This window comes from Leptodactylus fuscus, chromosome 6 (assembly GCF_031893055.1).
Source record: "Leptodactylus fuscus isolate aLepFus1 chromosome 6, aLepFus1.hap2, whole genome shotgun sequence".
Lineage (NCBI taxonomy): Eukaryota > Metazoa > Chordata > Amphibia > Anura > Leptodactylidae > Leptodactylus > Leptodactylus fuscus.
The window spans coordinates 104,003,939-104,020,059 of NC_134270.1; the positions used below are offsets into that span (position 1 = coordinate 104,003,939).

Genomic DNA, 16,121 nt, shown 5'->3' on the forward strand with positions numbered 1-16,121 from the left:
ACGTGTCCCTATAGGTATTTCTGATAGGCCGTGCCATAAAGTCTGCCTCTCCCACTGGTTTGGATTCTTCTGAAAAGCATAGACTTTTCTGTGTGTATGCAGAGGGAATGCTGGGGTGCTCTTTTCTCTTTGGGGGTACTATGGCCTTTGCTGATTTGTCTACTCCTCCATTCCCTCACAGGGCACTCCCTTTCTCTCAGTCTTTTAGGTAAGGGGACCTGTTCTGTATTCTGTGTTCTCCATTACACATAGATAGATAGACTATACATCCTACATATCTATATATATTCTGATTGGTCCCTGCAATAATTTTAGAAAAAAATGTTAAAATGCAGACACACAACATTTAATCCATCAGTTATTAAAAAAGAGTTCCTCTTTATAACCACTATCTTACTAGACAAAGGTTCTTTTAATAATGTAATAGTAGGGTATTACAAGTTGTTTTGTGTTTTAATAATGACCTCATGGCATATATTATCATATTGTACTGTATTAACATTTGCATTCAGAAATGCAGTAAACAATTGTTCTCTGCTTTTATACACTGTGGGCTGAGGTCTGTGATGTATTTAGAGTATTGTCCCCTTTAATGCAGATAAAATAATCTTCTGCAGTGTAAAAACAGGATCAGGGAGGCTGTCATGTGATCTCTTAACACCACACTGGTGGTAGAAATGTGATATATGACACTTCCACAAAATACAAAAAGCATCAGCAAATGTTATTTTTATGTTGTAATATACAGTAACCCTTTACATATGCATGCTACACGCTTCTGTAATTTTCCCTCATCACATGGTCTATATGTATAGAATAGTTGCTGTATGTACGCTGTCTGTGTTCACTATTCCTTTACCTAGACCTTTAGTAAAGACAATTGTTTTGTTGTGTGTAGTGTTTGATTCTTGTGTGTGCAACAAGCAGACAGACCTGTCAAGTCTAATATAATTCACAAAAAATATTATATGGAAGAAAATTGACACTAAACCAAAGTAGATTTAGTCTGAATTTGGAAGCAGTCAGTCTATGCCTTTCTGTTATCAGCCTGGGGAATAGATGAATGTAGTGACTTGCCAAGGGATGAGTGACAGGAAGTGCAGAAAACTCCTTGTCCCCATGATCACGACTTTGTTTTATAATTCCAATGCAAAGAAAGGTAGTATAGTGTTTTGATTTTTTTTTTTTTTTTTTTAAATAAATAAATTATATACTTTCTAGGGGTTTTCTAAAAAAAAACAAAACAAAAACAAAACCCAGCTCTTATCTTGCATAGAAGACAAGTGTCTGACTGCAAGGGGTCTAACTGCAATCATGAGAATCCGGATCTTTGAATCCCCTGTGTGAATGGAGCATTAGTAAGATCCTTTCTTTTTTTTGAACTGTAGTTTTTATTGAAAGGATTTTTATAAAATACAATATAACAAAAGAGTTGAAAACATAAAAAACATGAACGTGAAGCAATGCACAAACCGTCAAGTAGACTGGGAATGTATACACATCACAAAAACCTGAGAGTGAAATGAGGGGGTGGGGGAGGAAGTAAGATCCTTTCTTTTGTATAGAAACTGAAGGACCACCGTCACAAGTGAATGAAGCATTGGTTGTGTAAGTTGTGTCTTGTGACCCCAAGCAATCATATACTTGTGTCCTATCCTAGGGATAAGTGCTGTTCCTGAGAACACCCCTTTAAAGAGAGATGTCCATGAATATAACCATATTTAAATTTGCAGACAATTAAATGTTAAACATTTTTGTTGGTATAAATAATTATAAGTTTTGCAAAGTTTTAGGCTGAGGACCCGTGTTGCGGAAACGCAGCTTTTTTTGTTGCAGTTTTTTGAGCTAAAGCCAAGAATGGTTATAAAAGTAATGGGAATTATATAGAAAGTACTTCTACCTCTTGCACTCCTGGCTCTGGCTCAAAAAAACCCAAAAACGCCACAAAATGTGCAGCTGTGTTTTTTTTCGCTACATGGGGCCTTGGGCTAAAAGATTTTTTTTCCTAACCATTTTAGTGGTTACAATTTTTTTTTTTTTTTTTTTTTTTTTTGTCTTCAATGGATACGACCTACATGAAGACACTTTCTGTGGTCTGAAACCCATCAATGATTTCCTTATTGTGTTCAGGTTATCTTCATGTGCATGTAGTGCCCATGTCTGATAATCTGTACTCAATAAGGGTTTATGACAAGTCCCAGGCCATAGAACTATTGGCAACTGATCAAAACAGAAGATCTGGTCACCACTAAGATGGTTAGAGAAAATCTTTAAACTCTGAACATTTTTAATTATTCACACGTGTACAAATGTTTATCTTTTAATGGTCTACACATTTAAGTATGGCTGTGTTCATGGGAAAACTCCTTTTAAGTTTGGTGCTTCACCAATACCACCCAACGGGAGAGATTTACGAAGCTATCTAAAAAAAAAATTAAAAAAAATTCTAAGCTGTCCTTTCAAAGATAAAAAATGTAACTTTTTTGGTGGTTTTCATAAATCTGGCCTAATGGGCATTTTACTATTTATGGCTATATCCAGAGGATATGCTATAAATACCAGATAATGTGAGTTCGACCATTGGGCCCTGTCTGCTCCACATGTCTCAAACCACATTTCTCTTTATTCAGTTGTACAGGAGTTGTAGAAATAGGCTATTTATGTGAGTCTCATATAAGTGAATGAAGTACTTTTGGGAACAGATGCAGCCCGATTCTTGAGATAGATGCGGGTCTCTGAGGTGGGACCAGCATCTTTCAACTATTTATGGCACATTGTATAAATATAACCAAAAAATACCCCTTAGGTTTTCATGCATATGACCATGTGCCTTTTTAGTTACATAGTAGATGAGGTTGGATAGTCCATCAAGTCCAACCTATAACCCTACAATCCCCTACAGTGTTGATCCAAGGGAAGGCAAAAAACCCCATGAGGCTCATGCCAATTGCCCCATTTCAGGGGGAAAAATTCCTTCCCGGCTCCAAATCTGGCAGTCAGTATAAAACCCTGGATCAACGTGTCCTTAAAATCTAGAGACCATAACCCATTATATTTTTCTCTTCAAGAAAGGCATCCAGGCCCACTTTGAACTTGTTCAGTGAATCCGCCATCACCACTTCCTGGGGCAGAGAGTTCCAGAGCCTCGTTGTTCTTACTGTGAAAAATCCCTTTCTATGTTTCTGGTGAAACCTTCTCTCCTCCATACGTAGTGGATGTCCTCTTGTCACTATCACTGACCTAGGAGTAAAAATGTGCTAGGAGTGTGCTAGCCATGTTTAACATTGTTAGCACATTGGCATGTTAATTTCTTCGGCCCCATGCACGCTCGTGTATGCAGCTGTGAGCCTGGTGTAAAACTTAGGACAGGTTCTATACCAAACGTTTTGTAGCCTGGACTCAGTGAAGACAGTGATTGGGGCTGTGGAGGTCAACCACAGACCCAGCACATGGTTGTGTACATGCAGTCTTAGTGTACTAGCTACCTGTAAATGCCCTTATTAATTCATGATTGCCACTCCAGTTCTCCCTGCTATTAGAAACTGATTCCTGGCAAAGTTGTATAGTGTGCATGTTTGAAGCATACACTGAACAGTTTCTGACTGCTTGGTTGCTGTCCACACGTGTACTATGTCATCATCTCTTCTTTTCGCTAACTCTGATTTCTGCTCCCACATGCCTTCCAAGTAGCAGTTATTCAATCCGCCACTCCATAAGCATGCCGGCAATGAGGTAATGTATAACCACAGGGTTCAGGCTGTAATTGCATGTTCTGAATGTTTCAGGGTAATTTGAGTTGACGTTCCTTAAAGCCTATTCTTTGCACGTTATAGGGAATACTTCATAAACTCTGTTTATATTTATAGTGCGAAATAGTAAGCTATAGAAGAGCAGTACTGTTGTCTATACTACAAGAAACACTGCTTATGATGTGGAGGATGGTAAAACACAACATCATTCTGATGGTTTCCATAAGTCACATCATAGTTTTATTGTCTGTTCCTCACAGGGTGTACTAAATTCTTCCCATTGTATACTACTTCCAACATAGGCTGTATTCACACTGCAATGTAACCTTCAATGTTATGAAAATACATTTTGTTTGTTAGTAAATTCTATAGAAACAGTCATCACACTATTTCTAACCAGGGGTAGTATTAATGCCCTGTTTTGATGCGTCTTTTCTAGGAACTCTGCCACCTTCAAATCCTTTGAAGAACGTGTGGTGAATTTAAAGGTAAGCAAAGTGCATGATCACAATGTAAAGCTTGCGGTGATAAAGAGTCCGATATAGGATTTGAGGACATTGGGAGCGTGTTATCTAGTACTAAAAATAGATGTTACATGGCTTTAAACCGTCACAGTGGACTTTTTAAATATTTGTAAAGGTTGAAAACTTTGCAAACAGAAAAATTCAGTCTTAAATCTGCCTGCTTGTTTTCCAGGTAGTTTTTGGAGCAGATCTTTAACCCTTAAGTACTATCATGGTGTCCATCATACACCACTATCATACACATATCGTTATGGTAGACACAATGATAATACTTAAGGGTTAAGCTGGTGATATTTTTTCCACTTTCCATTGGTGATTGTAAAAAAATCTACAGCCATAAAATCTGCTCTGAAAAATCAGTGTGAACATGCCCCAGCAATTCCTTTAATTTAGGACATCAGTACTCTGTCCCAGCCAATCTGAACTAGACTGCACAGTTGTGACCACTGAAGAGATATCCAGAGTACCAACAATAGGGTTGCAAAATAATGCCATTAGTGGCAATTATCACAAAAGATAGGGTTAATATGACATCTTTATTGTATCCCAGACATCTGAAGAATAGGTAGAACTATGAGGGGTGTGATGTAGAAGTTGCAGCTGTATCCACTAGTTCATCTTTGACAAATGTAAAAATGAGTGTCTACTTTTTGTAGGTAGCTGTTAAACTTGACCTTTTGGGAGCCCATATGAATTATTCCTCATTTTTCCAGTGCTGTTTCTTATCACTTTGTTACTTAGTAGTTTTTTGTGGGGTTTTTTTTGTAATTATTTGTTGTTTTTTTTTCACAGCCCAGGGTATCTACAAGCGGAGAAGAAAATGGCAGCCAGAATTTACACTCTCCAGACAATAAATCACAAGATTCTGCTCCATTCTAGGTTGCCTTTGTCACTTCACCTTCAACTTTGTTTATCCATTCTGTCCTGTAGCAACCTCATCATCTCAAAGCCCAAAGGGCTGCCAGCAGACAAAATGACACTAACCTTTGCCCCTGAAATTCTGTGATCTTGTGTGAAAATTTGAACATTCCCTCTTAGACATTTTCCTTTACAACTGGATTTCCTAAGCTAAATTGCATCAGAAGCAATGCAGAATTTCAAGATGCTCTTTCTGTATAGAGGAAGAGCTTTTGCTTTAAATGACATTGATTAAAATATATATTGTTCTAATGGATGTAATGATATCATTTGGGCCATTTATGATATTACAGTTTAAATGCAATTGGCTGTATCATAACTTAGATGCCCCTGTCCCTATGCATGAGCACAGCACACCAATACCTTTCAACATGCAGTCCAGAACTGTACAATTTAATACTCAGCCAGTAGGTGGTGCTAACCCACTTTACCATATAGTTGTTTAGTACCAATGCCTGAAATTACAGAGTGTGTGACAGATTTAACCAAACCCCTTTGCATCAGATTTCATCAGTTTGATTGGTCTGTAGTTTTGCTTATATTCAAAGGTCTGCCAGTTGTAGTTGTTGAAGTCCGTGCGAGATTTCATTTCTGAATCTTTAAAAGTAACACAAGATTTTTATTTTTTTTTTCATCCCACCAAACAGTTTTTCTGGCTTGTCATGTGGCATGCAGACTGACCTGCCGATTCACACACCAGCCAGAAGTCCCTGTTTTCTATACTGTGAGTCTGAGAGTGCGAGATCCAGGCTATCATGTTTATTTCACATAAGAACCAAAAGATGCAGAAATTCTATCTCCTTGTCATTGCCAGTTCCATAAATGGAAGATAGTGGGTGAACTTATAGAGGACAAACTAAAGACTGATTCACGTGGCAGATCCTTTTAGGCAATCTCTAAACAGATGGCTCAAACACCATTGAGTTAGTTTGGGCAATCATTGCTTTCGGACAGTTATAAATCCATATGACTCAAATAAAGATAACACATTTTCCCTCGAGAATTTTCCTCTGCCTCTCAGATCTGAAATGAAGAGTAATGTAGAGTTTGTAGAGATTCTTCCAATACATAATTGTACAACAGTTTTGAGAATATTTTTGTTTGTAGGTGTAAAACACTAGGGCATAGGGAGGCTACAAATAGAAAGTGGGCATACAGCTCTTCAGCTATCGCAGGGCTTCGTTTTAAAGCCCAGCACTTACAGCCTTTGTAGGTCTATAAGGACAAGATGGTCTAAATGCTGCAGTTATCAAGCATACTCTGCAGAAGCTTACTATTCCTACTACTTTTTGTTACGGTGTGATTTATTGTCTGCCGTGTTTCTGGGGTTCCAGTTTACACTACTTTCTGCACTTAAATCCTGGACACTCTAAGAATGTCTTGTGTCTTTGCAGGAAAAAAGTGAATGCAGAATACCTGCTACTGCTTTCAAAAGGTCTGTCACCTCTCTGATACTTGAACTGTTCTGCTGCAAATGCCCTCGGCAGCCCGAGTGGAAAAATGCAAAGAAAAATATAAAAATGAAGTGCATATATAGAATTATATACCACGCTACAGTTATCTGTGGTCATATTAACTGTTGCTTATGCTTGTGAGATGTACATGCTGGACATTTATCACTTCATTGTCTTTTTTGCTAGTAAAAAATAAAGGGCATATTTATGTATATTGACTGTAAACAGTGAAGGTAATATCTGTTCACACTGCATTTTCTGTGTACATCTGAGGTATACATCTGAGGTATACATCAGGGTAATGGTTTGACATGTACCTTTGATTAATACCCAATAGGCCCAAGATCTATACTGTGCAGTATATTTTTTAAGATCTATCTGTGTGCAGTAGCACAGTAAATGAAGCTATTCGATATAGTTGGGAAAAAAATATGGTGCATGCCATCCAGGCACTGCAAATGCAGCTTGAATTGAGCAATAGTTGTCTTATGCTATCATTTCACAAGGATGGAGGAATGCCGAAATATGATGCTTTTTGTATCTCACTACTCAATTTTGTCACCTCCTGATGTTCAACGTATAGTGAGGCTATGTTAGTCATGCATCCTTTAGTAGAATTCAGTACAGCTTCTACTATATTCCCAGTGAAAGAAACAAAGATACTGTTTAGGCTGAACACAGGCTTTCCCTTGCTTTTCGGAGAGAAAGCTCAGCATGGACAGCAACATTTTTTACCAGTAAAAGTCAGACACCCTCATACAGACTTCAAGCAGTGAGGAGAAAAGCTATTCTATAAGCACCTCGCCAGTCTTTGCTACTCCATTCTGAACAAACATTCTTATCTGGGTCCCTGATGAGATTAACATGTGAGTGGTAATGGCTTTTTTTCTGGACTGTTTGAAGTCTGTTTTAGGATGTCTACCTTTTACTGTTACTAAATTCTGCTACCTATGCTGGGTGCACTTTGTGAGAAGCAAAAAGAACACTTTTGTCCAATCCAAATGATATCCTTGACATTTTCTGTAAGGATACCGCAGAAGTTGTACCATATTGTACTAGGCATGCATGTCTCATTAACATGACGTGAACAGATCTATACATTTTGAACCCCACGGAGTGCTGTTACTGGAAGATAAATTAGATACTTCTGCAAGGAAACGATGGGGGGGGAATTTATTAAGACTGGAGTTCTGTACAGTCTTCCACTGGCACAAGATGTACTTGAATTGTTAACAGAATTCGGCCTCTTAATAATTCAGATGCATTTCCATGTGCCAGAATTTACATCTACGGCATTCAAGAACTAGATTTCAGGTATAACTCACACCATCTTTCTGGCGTGAGTTACAGTAAATTTGTCAGGCTGATGCATCCTCTCCTTGGTCTGTACCACGCTCTGCTCACGTCCATAAAAAGTGGCAAGTGGGGCACAGGAGAAACAATGTGGCACATATTTGGAGCAAAAAGGGTCCATGCACCGAAGATGTGCCATGTTTATGTCAGAAATCTGGCATAGGCTGGCTAGTAAATTCCCACCCAATGTTAATAACTAACAATGCTTTACATAGTTAATATTTGCGTATGCTGTTTACTTTTCCATTTGTATTATTGGTACATCCCCTTTAAATTAGAGGCTGCGGCATTTACAAGCAAACTAGCTTAGTGGAAGATAACAATAGAGGCTTGATGTAACATCTGTTGTGCATACATGCTTGTCATTTTATTAAGTAGCTCGGGGTTAACTTTGAAGTAAGTAGTGCTGTTTGCATGACACAGCAAAGTAGATCTGGCACCCACAAAATATGGAGGCTGTCATTTTGAAGACTGTAGACAATTTATAAGAATATGGTTTGTTAATTTGCAAGCCCAACTAGAAGTGCTTGTACATAGAGAATATGTGCACGCTTAAACACAAAAATTGACATCCCCTATAGAATGAGAGGGAGTGTAGACCTGGAATAGTATTCTCTTTAAGAAGAACAAGTGGTTTCCAGCAAGTAGCTGATAAATGCCGCAGGTCTTATGCCTCTTCTTACATCACGTTCATTTGTTGTCTGCATTGTTACTTGTAATCATGTCTTGTTTCCAATTTATCACTGTGACACATATAACCAAAGCATTCAAATTGTGATGACACCTGCGGATTTCTGATTTATCCACTGGGGGAGGGGGCTACCTTTTGTCCCACCGCAGCACTGAAGGGAAATAGTTGGTGTTAACAGTCATCTAGATGGAGGGGAGCTACATGTAGGATTGTCTGCTGCGGATCTTATGTTCTTCATACTCATCACACTGCAAGAGGGGAGGACCCAGAGCTTTTCTGTCGTTCTTACCCTATGTTAACAGTGGATGCAGAGCTATGTCAATAAAATATTTACTAGTAGACTCAGTGTGTGTGTCCTGGTTCATTGCACATATTTGGGTATTGAAATTGAAGAATGATGGATTGCATGGAAATTTGAAGAAAAAAAAATAAGCAGGAATATTGAACAACCTGTGCAAAAGGGATATTTTTATGTCTTTAGGGAGTGGTGTCTGTGTTTTTCTTTTATGCTATGCCGTCATTTGAGCATCAAAATCTATAGCATTCACATCAATGGTGAACATGACCATGTGAAAGAGGACTAGGAGCATAAGTGCTTTGATTCTTTTGGCATTGTTGCCTAACTCTTCCTCTTGAGCAGTGATGCTTCGATCACGCGAAAAGCCATTGCAATTGCAAGCAAATATGCATATTCATAAAGCAATGATTAATCTGCTTGTGGCCATAAAGGTATGTTTCTGCTCCAATTATTGTGTCTGACATGTTACCATTAATAGTATGTGAACCCCATAGACACTCATTAAAGTTATCTTGTATTTGTACCGTATTTTCCGGACTATAAGGCGCACATAAAATACTAGAATTTTCTCAGAAATTGCAAGTGCGCCTTATAGTCCAGTGCGCCTTATATATGGATCTGTCCTACCTCTAATGAGAGTTGCAGAAACTCAATTTGAAGCTGTCTCTTCCCCAATACAACTGGTTGGGTCCTGGTCGTGCTGTCGCTGGTCTCTCCACCACGCCGAAGTGACCGCTGTGTGACTGCTGCACTCTGTGGCACGATGTTAGGACAGCGTCCGGCCATGTTGGCTGCTGGCCACGCCCCCTCGCTGCCTTACGTGTTCTTCACAGCAGTCTGTTGTGTGGGCAGGGCCTGGGCCGCAGCCCCGCCTAGTTTGTGTCACACTGGAGAGCTGGGAGCGCATCATCCCCCGGAGCTGCTGCTGCTTCTGTCCCCTGTGTCTCACACAGAACAGAAGCAGTAGCAGCTCTGGGGGATGTTGCCTTCCCCGCTCTCCAGGCAGCCGCGGGCAGGAGGTCTGTGGGGGTCTGTGCTGAGGGCACCGGCATTACTGGCAGTGGTGTTGGCTCTGTGCTGGGTGCCCGGGCAGTGCTATGAGCCAATCAGAACGTCTGCATCAGAGCAGGCCCCGCCCCTAAGACGTGTTAAGCCCCGCCCAGTTTTGGTAAACTTGTGGGCCCCGCTCACACAGCAGCCCAAGCCTCTGCCCACACAGTAGATAATTTTAAAATGGTCAATTTATAAGTAGCTCAACCCCTATACAAGTGTGAGCACCCCTGCTGTAAATGGTTTGAGCACTACGGCCACCGTATACAGAAGCTGTGATATGTACAGCTCTGTGTGCAGCAGCCCAGTGACATAACTGTGCTTCATTCAATATCCAATGTACAGCGTCTTATAATTCAGCACATCTTATAATCTGGTGCATCCTATAATCGCACCCTATATGGTGCGCCTTATAGTCCGGTGCGCCTTATATATGAACTTAGATGCCTTAGCAGGCATTTTTTGCAGGTGCGCCTTATAGTCCGGTGCGCCTTATAGTCCGAAAAATACGGTACTTGGAAGATGGCCGAATACAGTCCTATAGATAGATTATTGATCATGCAAATTATGTTTCCGCACAGCTAAAGCATTCTAGTTTCTAAGAAGTTTGTGTAACAACTTCTATTCTCAACCTATTCTCGCATATTAATTTGCCAGACATAGTTACATTGAAACAGTCAGTTGCTGTTCCAATTTGGACTTAAAAACACTATAAAAACTAAAGCTGCATTCACATAGTGTTCACATGTGACAAAACATATCAAACAGCTATCATAGCAAAAACCACAAAAATTGAGTGAATACTTATTCCTTATCAATATCAATATGACCAATACTATTCTTTTTAAGGGATGTAATTCTTTAGCAGAGATATCATTTTTTTTTTTTTTTTTTTTTTATTCCCTTTCGATGAATAGCAGCATGTGTATGGGGAGTTATAGGTCACTGACTTTGAACCATCCATGGAACATAGTCTGTGTGCCATCCTCATCTCTGAACTCTTAAGCCAATAGCTGTATCTTCACATGACCATGTTCTGTTCATGAAACGCAGTCCGTATCAGCCGCACTGACCAAGGATGTGTGAATGGCGATCACCGCATTAGAATGAGTTACCGTATACGTTTCACACCACTTCTTTATTGAACAGAAATAAAGCAGAGAATTGAGTGCCATAGTACTTAGACTGTTTGCGAGCTCACTGCATAACACAATATGATTCCGTGACTTCTATTCCTAAGCCACGGTCAGTCTGGGAAATGTGACTGACACGGATTGTGTTTCATGGACAGAACATGGTCATGTGAAGAACAGTTATTGGCTTAAAGTTCAGAGATTCGTGCTGTGTCCTGATCCAGAGAATTGTATTCCTTTTTGTTATCTTATTGTGTGTCTGTAGAGTCATTCTCGATTGTAGTTTGTGCTTAGTCTACCCAAGGGCTCCTTTAGGCTGAGGCCACACATTGTGGAAAACCTGCATTTTCTATTATAGATTTTGCTGTTTTATTGAGCTCAAGCCAAGAGTAGGTTCAAGAGGAATGATAAATGCAAAACTTGTTTTCTTTAGAAGGTTTTAAACTCATGTTTTAAAAATGCAATGAATTTCCAAAGCTTTTGGAAAAAAAAATTCCATACCTAAGACATGCATTTAAAAAAAAAACAAAAAAAACCTTTCTGGCTCTGTACCGTACTGTTATGTCATACTGAGTGTACAGTTAATGCTCAGCACCATAATAATATGGCACATCAATGTGCCAGGCACAGAAGCTGTACCTGCTAGATTGCTTCCCAGGTTCTGAGGAAATGTGTAAAAAGTTCCCATAGGTAATATTTCAATGGTGGATAGATAGTTTTACCAGTTGAGGGACTTCATGATAGAATGAGATATATGATCAATGGATGAGAGATGTCTCCCTATACACCTCCCTGGAATGGATGTGCTGGACAATTTCCACATTTGGGAAAATTTCTTTTCTATAGTCCTACCTGACCACACCAGAAGGAAAGCTTCCTTTTATTTTAAGGTGGAAAATAGAAATTGAAAGAGAAGTGACCTCAGAAGCAATGGAAAGCTATAGTGTATTCAATGTCCAAACTTTCAAGCAACAGAAACCTGGTGGAAGCAGGATATAAAGTTATCTTTAGATGGTATGTTTTCCCATCCAGAACTTCTAAATTTGTTCCCTATTTTGGCCCTAATTGTTTCCATCATTGTGGTTAGACAGGTAGTTTCTTTTTGGCAGTGCTCCACTGCAGCTAGATTATGGAGAGATGGCTGTCTGTTACTTTAAATTTGAGCACAGTAATATTGAAAGTGGCAATCTACTCTATCTTGAAAGATATACCTGCAAATTTATACAATATGTTTTACTAGCCATTAAGATAGAAATTTCCAGGGCCTGGAAATCCTCTACCATCCCTATGACTTTCCCCAAAAAAAACAACTTCATTTGGATCGCTATTAATTGCTTCATTTTCCTAGTGTCAAACTCGTCAGAAAAGTTTGACAAAATCTATTAATTTAGACAGAACTCCCGTTCCTCAGCAGTGGCTTGGTGGACGACGGAGGAACCCAACTCTTTCCCCCCCCCCTTTTTTTTTTTTTTTTTTTTTTTTTTTTAAATCTCCTCTCCTTAATCCTATTACATATTGCTATTCCATACACCCACCTGCAAATAATACAAATCATGCACCTTATCTGATGGTACCACTCAATGGTGGTTTGAGATGTTACCATTGAAGTTGCCTATTAATATACAATAAGTATATAAAAAAAAAAAAAGTTTTTAAAAAATGTATATATATATATATTTTTTTTTTAACCTTTCCCATTTCAAAAATATAACCTAAACATACTACATATCTCCATTTACCTAAGTCGAAACAATCAAAATGTTATTTATCCCATACAGTGAATGCTGTAAAAATATGTAACTACAGCAATGCAGGAATTGATTTGTTGTGGTCACTTTGCCTCTCCCACAAAAAACAAAAACAAAAAAAACACAGAAATAAGTTGTACAGAAAATAATACCAAGAAAGACTACAAACTGGTCTCCAAAAATGAGCCCTCATATAACTCCATCAAGAAAAAAAAAAAAGGACATAGTACCCACAAGTGCTATAGTGCCCACAAAATGGTGTTTTATTCAGTTAAAGTGGTAAACATAATAAAACTAATATATGTAGTAAATATATAATTGCTGACCTCGGGGGCCCAAAGTAAGGCCTGCAAAGAAGCTGGGGCTGCCAGAACAGATTCCAATGTGACCTATTGTGGGCGGTTGGTATCGTTATGGATAGATCTCCAAGTTTGGACAACCTTCCTCTTCTCTTCTAGCAATACATAATGTAATTGTGACTATGTGGCAGTTGATAAGCCCAAATAAAATTTAATTTCTTTCTGAAAAGGGGCCAGAGAGGAGGAAGTTACTGGGGTCCGGAGGGTCTGGAAGTAATAAAGAATGCGGGGTAAAGTAACCATCTTGACCGAATGGATTATGCCTATCCGAGAAAGAGTGGGAGAATGCCAAGGTAGATGGCTGCCTCAAATTCCTATTTACTTTCTGACGTCTGAATGGGTTCCATCTACTTGTATGTAATGGACTGTATTACAATCCACTCCTGTAGGTCTGCCTCAGGCCCTAAACATCCCAGTGTCAGACTGGGATGTTTAGGGCACAACAGTGGAGTTGTTTCTAGGGGCCCGCCGCCAGAACCCCTGCAGATCAGCTTTACCGAGACAGTGTGGCTACAGGTAATAACAATGCCATGCTGCTCACCCACCATACGACGTGCACCACTGAACTACCTAAACCCACTTCTACAACCTGTATGGCAAGTGAACAGCATGGCTCCAGGAATTATCATTACCTGTAGCTGCACTGGCCTAGTAAAGCTGATCTGCAAGGGACCTGGCTGTTGTATCCCTGCAGATGTAATATTTATGGCCTATACGAAGTACAAGCCATCAATATTAGAAAGATGGATAAATTCATTAGGCTTAGGCCCCATGTTTTGAAACACAGTTTTTTGTAGCAGGTTTTGCTGCGGTTTTTTGAGTCAAGGTCAAGAATGGCTTGAAAAGGAGTGGGAAATATAATGAAAGTACTTGTATGTTTCCCTTCTGTTAAATCCACTTATGATTTTGGCTAAAAAAAACCACAACAAAATCTGCAACATGGTGCCTTAGCCATAAACAGGTTGTCCAGGAATTGAAGCAACCCATTTGGCAAGAGGGAGGTGTAAAATAATAATAAAAAAAAACTATACTCGCTTGTCCTTGGCGCTCCACTGAAATGAGGTACCACCATGAGACTGAACAGGCACAGGCAAGGGACAGGTGAGTATTTTTTTCTTTTATTAGAACTTTTACCTGGTCGCTCCAATTTATAGACATCCTCTTTAATGGGGTTGTCTGGGACAATTTATTTCTTTGATGGCCACATCATTGGTGCCCTCCCCATACAGTGGCCTCTTCACTGGTTCATCATATTGTAGAGGAAACATTGATGGGGCCATTATATTGTGTGGGGGCAGTGATGGAGGATAAAATCCTGTGTGTGGGACATTAAACTGTGTGGGTCATATTAAAGGGGTTGTCCAGGATTAATTTTTCTATGGCCTGTCTTCAGGATAGGCCAAAAAATACCTGATCGGTAGGTGGCTGGCACACAGTCCCATCAACTGTACAGAACCACGTCTGTTGACTGTTCTGTACATAATACCAGGCTGGAAGGAAAAAGCTCCATCCTCTGTATAGAAGCTCAGTGCCTTCACTGCAGATTATTATGATGAGCAACAGTGAAGTTGCGAGGCTAATATACAGTGGACACCGCTTCCTGCTTCCAGACCAGTATTGTGTACTGGATGCATGTTGTAAGTGGCTCCGTACAACAGACTGGTCCCTAATGATGAGGTATTTGTGGCCTAGCCCGAGGATAGACCATAAAAAAAGTATGCCTGAACAACCCCTTTAATATTCACCTTAAGGCCCCACACTTTTAAGAGGTTGTTTAGAAAAATTGTTTTTATTTATAATTAGTCTGGAGGAGGTGAAAAAATAAAAAATGAACATAAAAAAAAACAAAAAAGCCATATTCACCTGTCCCTGGTGCTCCAGTGTCCTTCCAGTATGGTCCAGCTGCTCTGGTATCTTCTGCTGATTGGCCTCAGGTAGTCACGTGCAGCGTGAAAACAATGGAACTGCAAGACCGAACCACACTGGGGACACGGGTTTAAAAATAATGGCCCCATCAATGGTCTCCATAAAGTATAGGGGACCAGTGAAAAGGCCAATGTATGGGAGGGAAACTGATAGTAAAGGGGCCCACCATAGTAACCCTTTCACTGGCCGCCCTTATGGCAGTAGTGGGTCTTTACTCACCTGTCTGCTCCCCTGTCCCCGCTCCTTCTTGCTCCGGGCAGGAGAAGCCGAGGAGCTGTCAGGTAAATATTGATGCTTCCCTTGTAGGCCAGAGGCTCAATGGGGCCTGTGTCTAACAAGACTGTAAGTGGTAGAGCAGGAAGCCTATGGCTTTCCTCTCTACTAGTAGCAGAACCAGGTCGGCGGCGCCACTTACCCCTTATTTTGCGATCTGGTTATTAAAACCGGATCGCAAAACCGAGTGGCACCTGACTGCATTACTTACTTCACCCTGCTCCTACAAGCGGCCTCTCCTCTTCCCTCTTCAGGCTGGGACCTGTGCAATGGGCATTGCTACGTGATGATGTGTGATGTACGGGGTCCCCCTGGAGACGGAAAAGGGGAGGCTGGGATAAGGAGCTGGAAAAGGTGAGTTAAGGGGCTGTTACGCACTTCCAATGCCTATAAAATAAAATAAAAAAGCAGTGGGGGTCTGGTAGGGCCTCTATGGGGAATTGTACCCCACTGAGCTAATCCGACCCTGGCCTCAGCAAAAGACACCCAATTTCGATTGTTTGGGGTTTTTTTTTTTTGTTTTTTTTTTTGCTGAAGTGCACAATTTGTTCCAAAAGGGGCCAGCTGAGGAAGATTCCCCCTAGACACGCTTCAGGTGAATCCTCTGCTTTGATGCTATTATACTGTGGGGGTCTCCTCAGACCC

At 40.1% G+C, this 16,121-nt stretch overlaps 1 protein-coding gene across 10 annotated transcripts in view; it reads left to right on the forward strand.

The window, feature by feature from the left end:
- Positions 1-9,030, forward strand: part of TPD52L2 (TPD52 like 2) — a 31,851-nt gene extending 22,821 nt beyond the window's left edge. For 5 of the 10 annotated variants that reach the window (XM_075276905.1, XM_075276902.1, XM_075276906.1 and 2 more), the window contains 3 exons: positions 3,691-3,732; positions 4,189-4,237; positions 5,066-9,030. In XM_075276905.1, coding sequence (XP_075133006.1) covers positions 3,691-3,732; positions 4,189-4,237; positions 5,066-5,152 — 178 coding nt within the window. In that variant the 3' untranslated portion in view covers positions 5,153-9,030. Of the gene's footprint in view, positions 1-181; positions 209-3,687; positions 3,733-4,188; positions 4,238-5,065 lie in introns of all 10 variants that reach the window. The other 5 variants (XM_075276903.1, XM_075276908.1, XM_075276910.1 and 2 more) reach the window with 3 other exon arrangements.
- Positions 9,031-16,121: the final 7,091 nt, after the last annotated feature.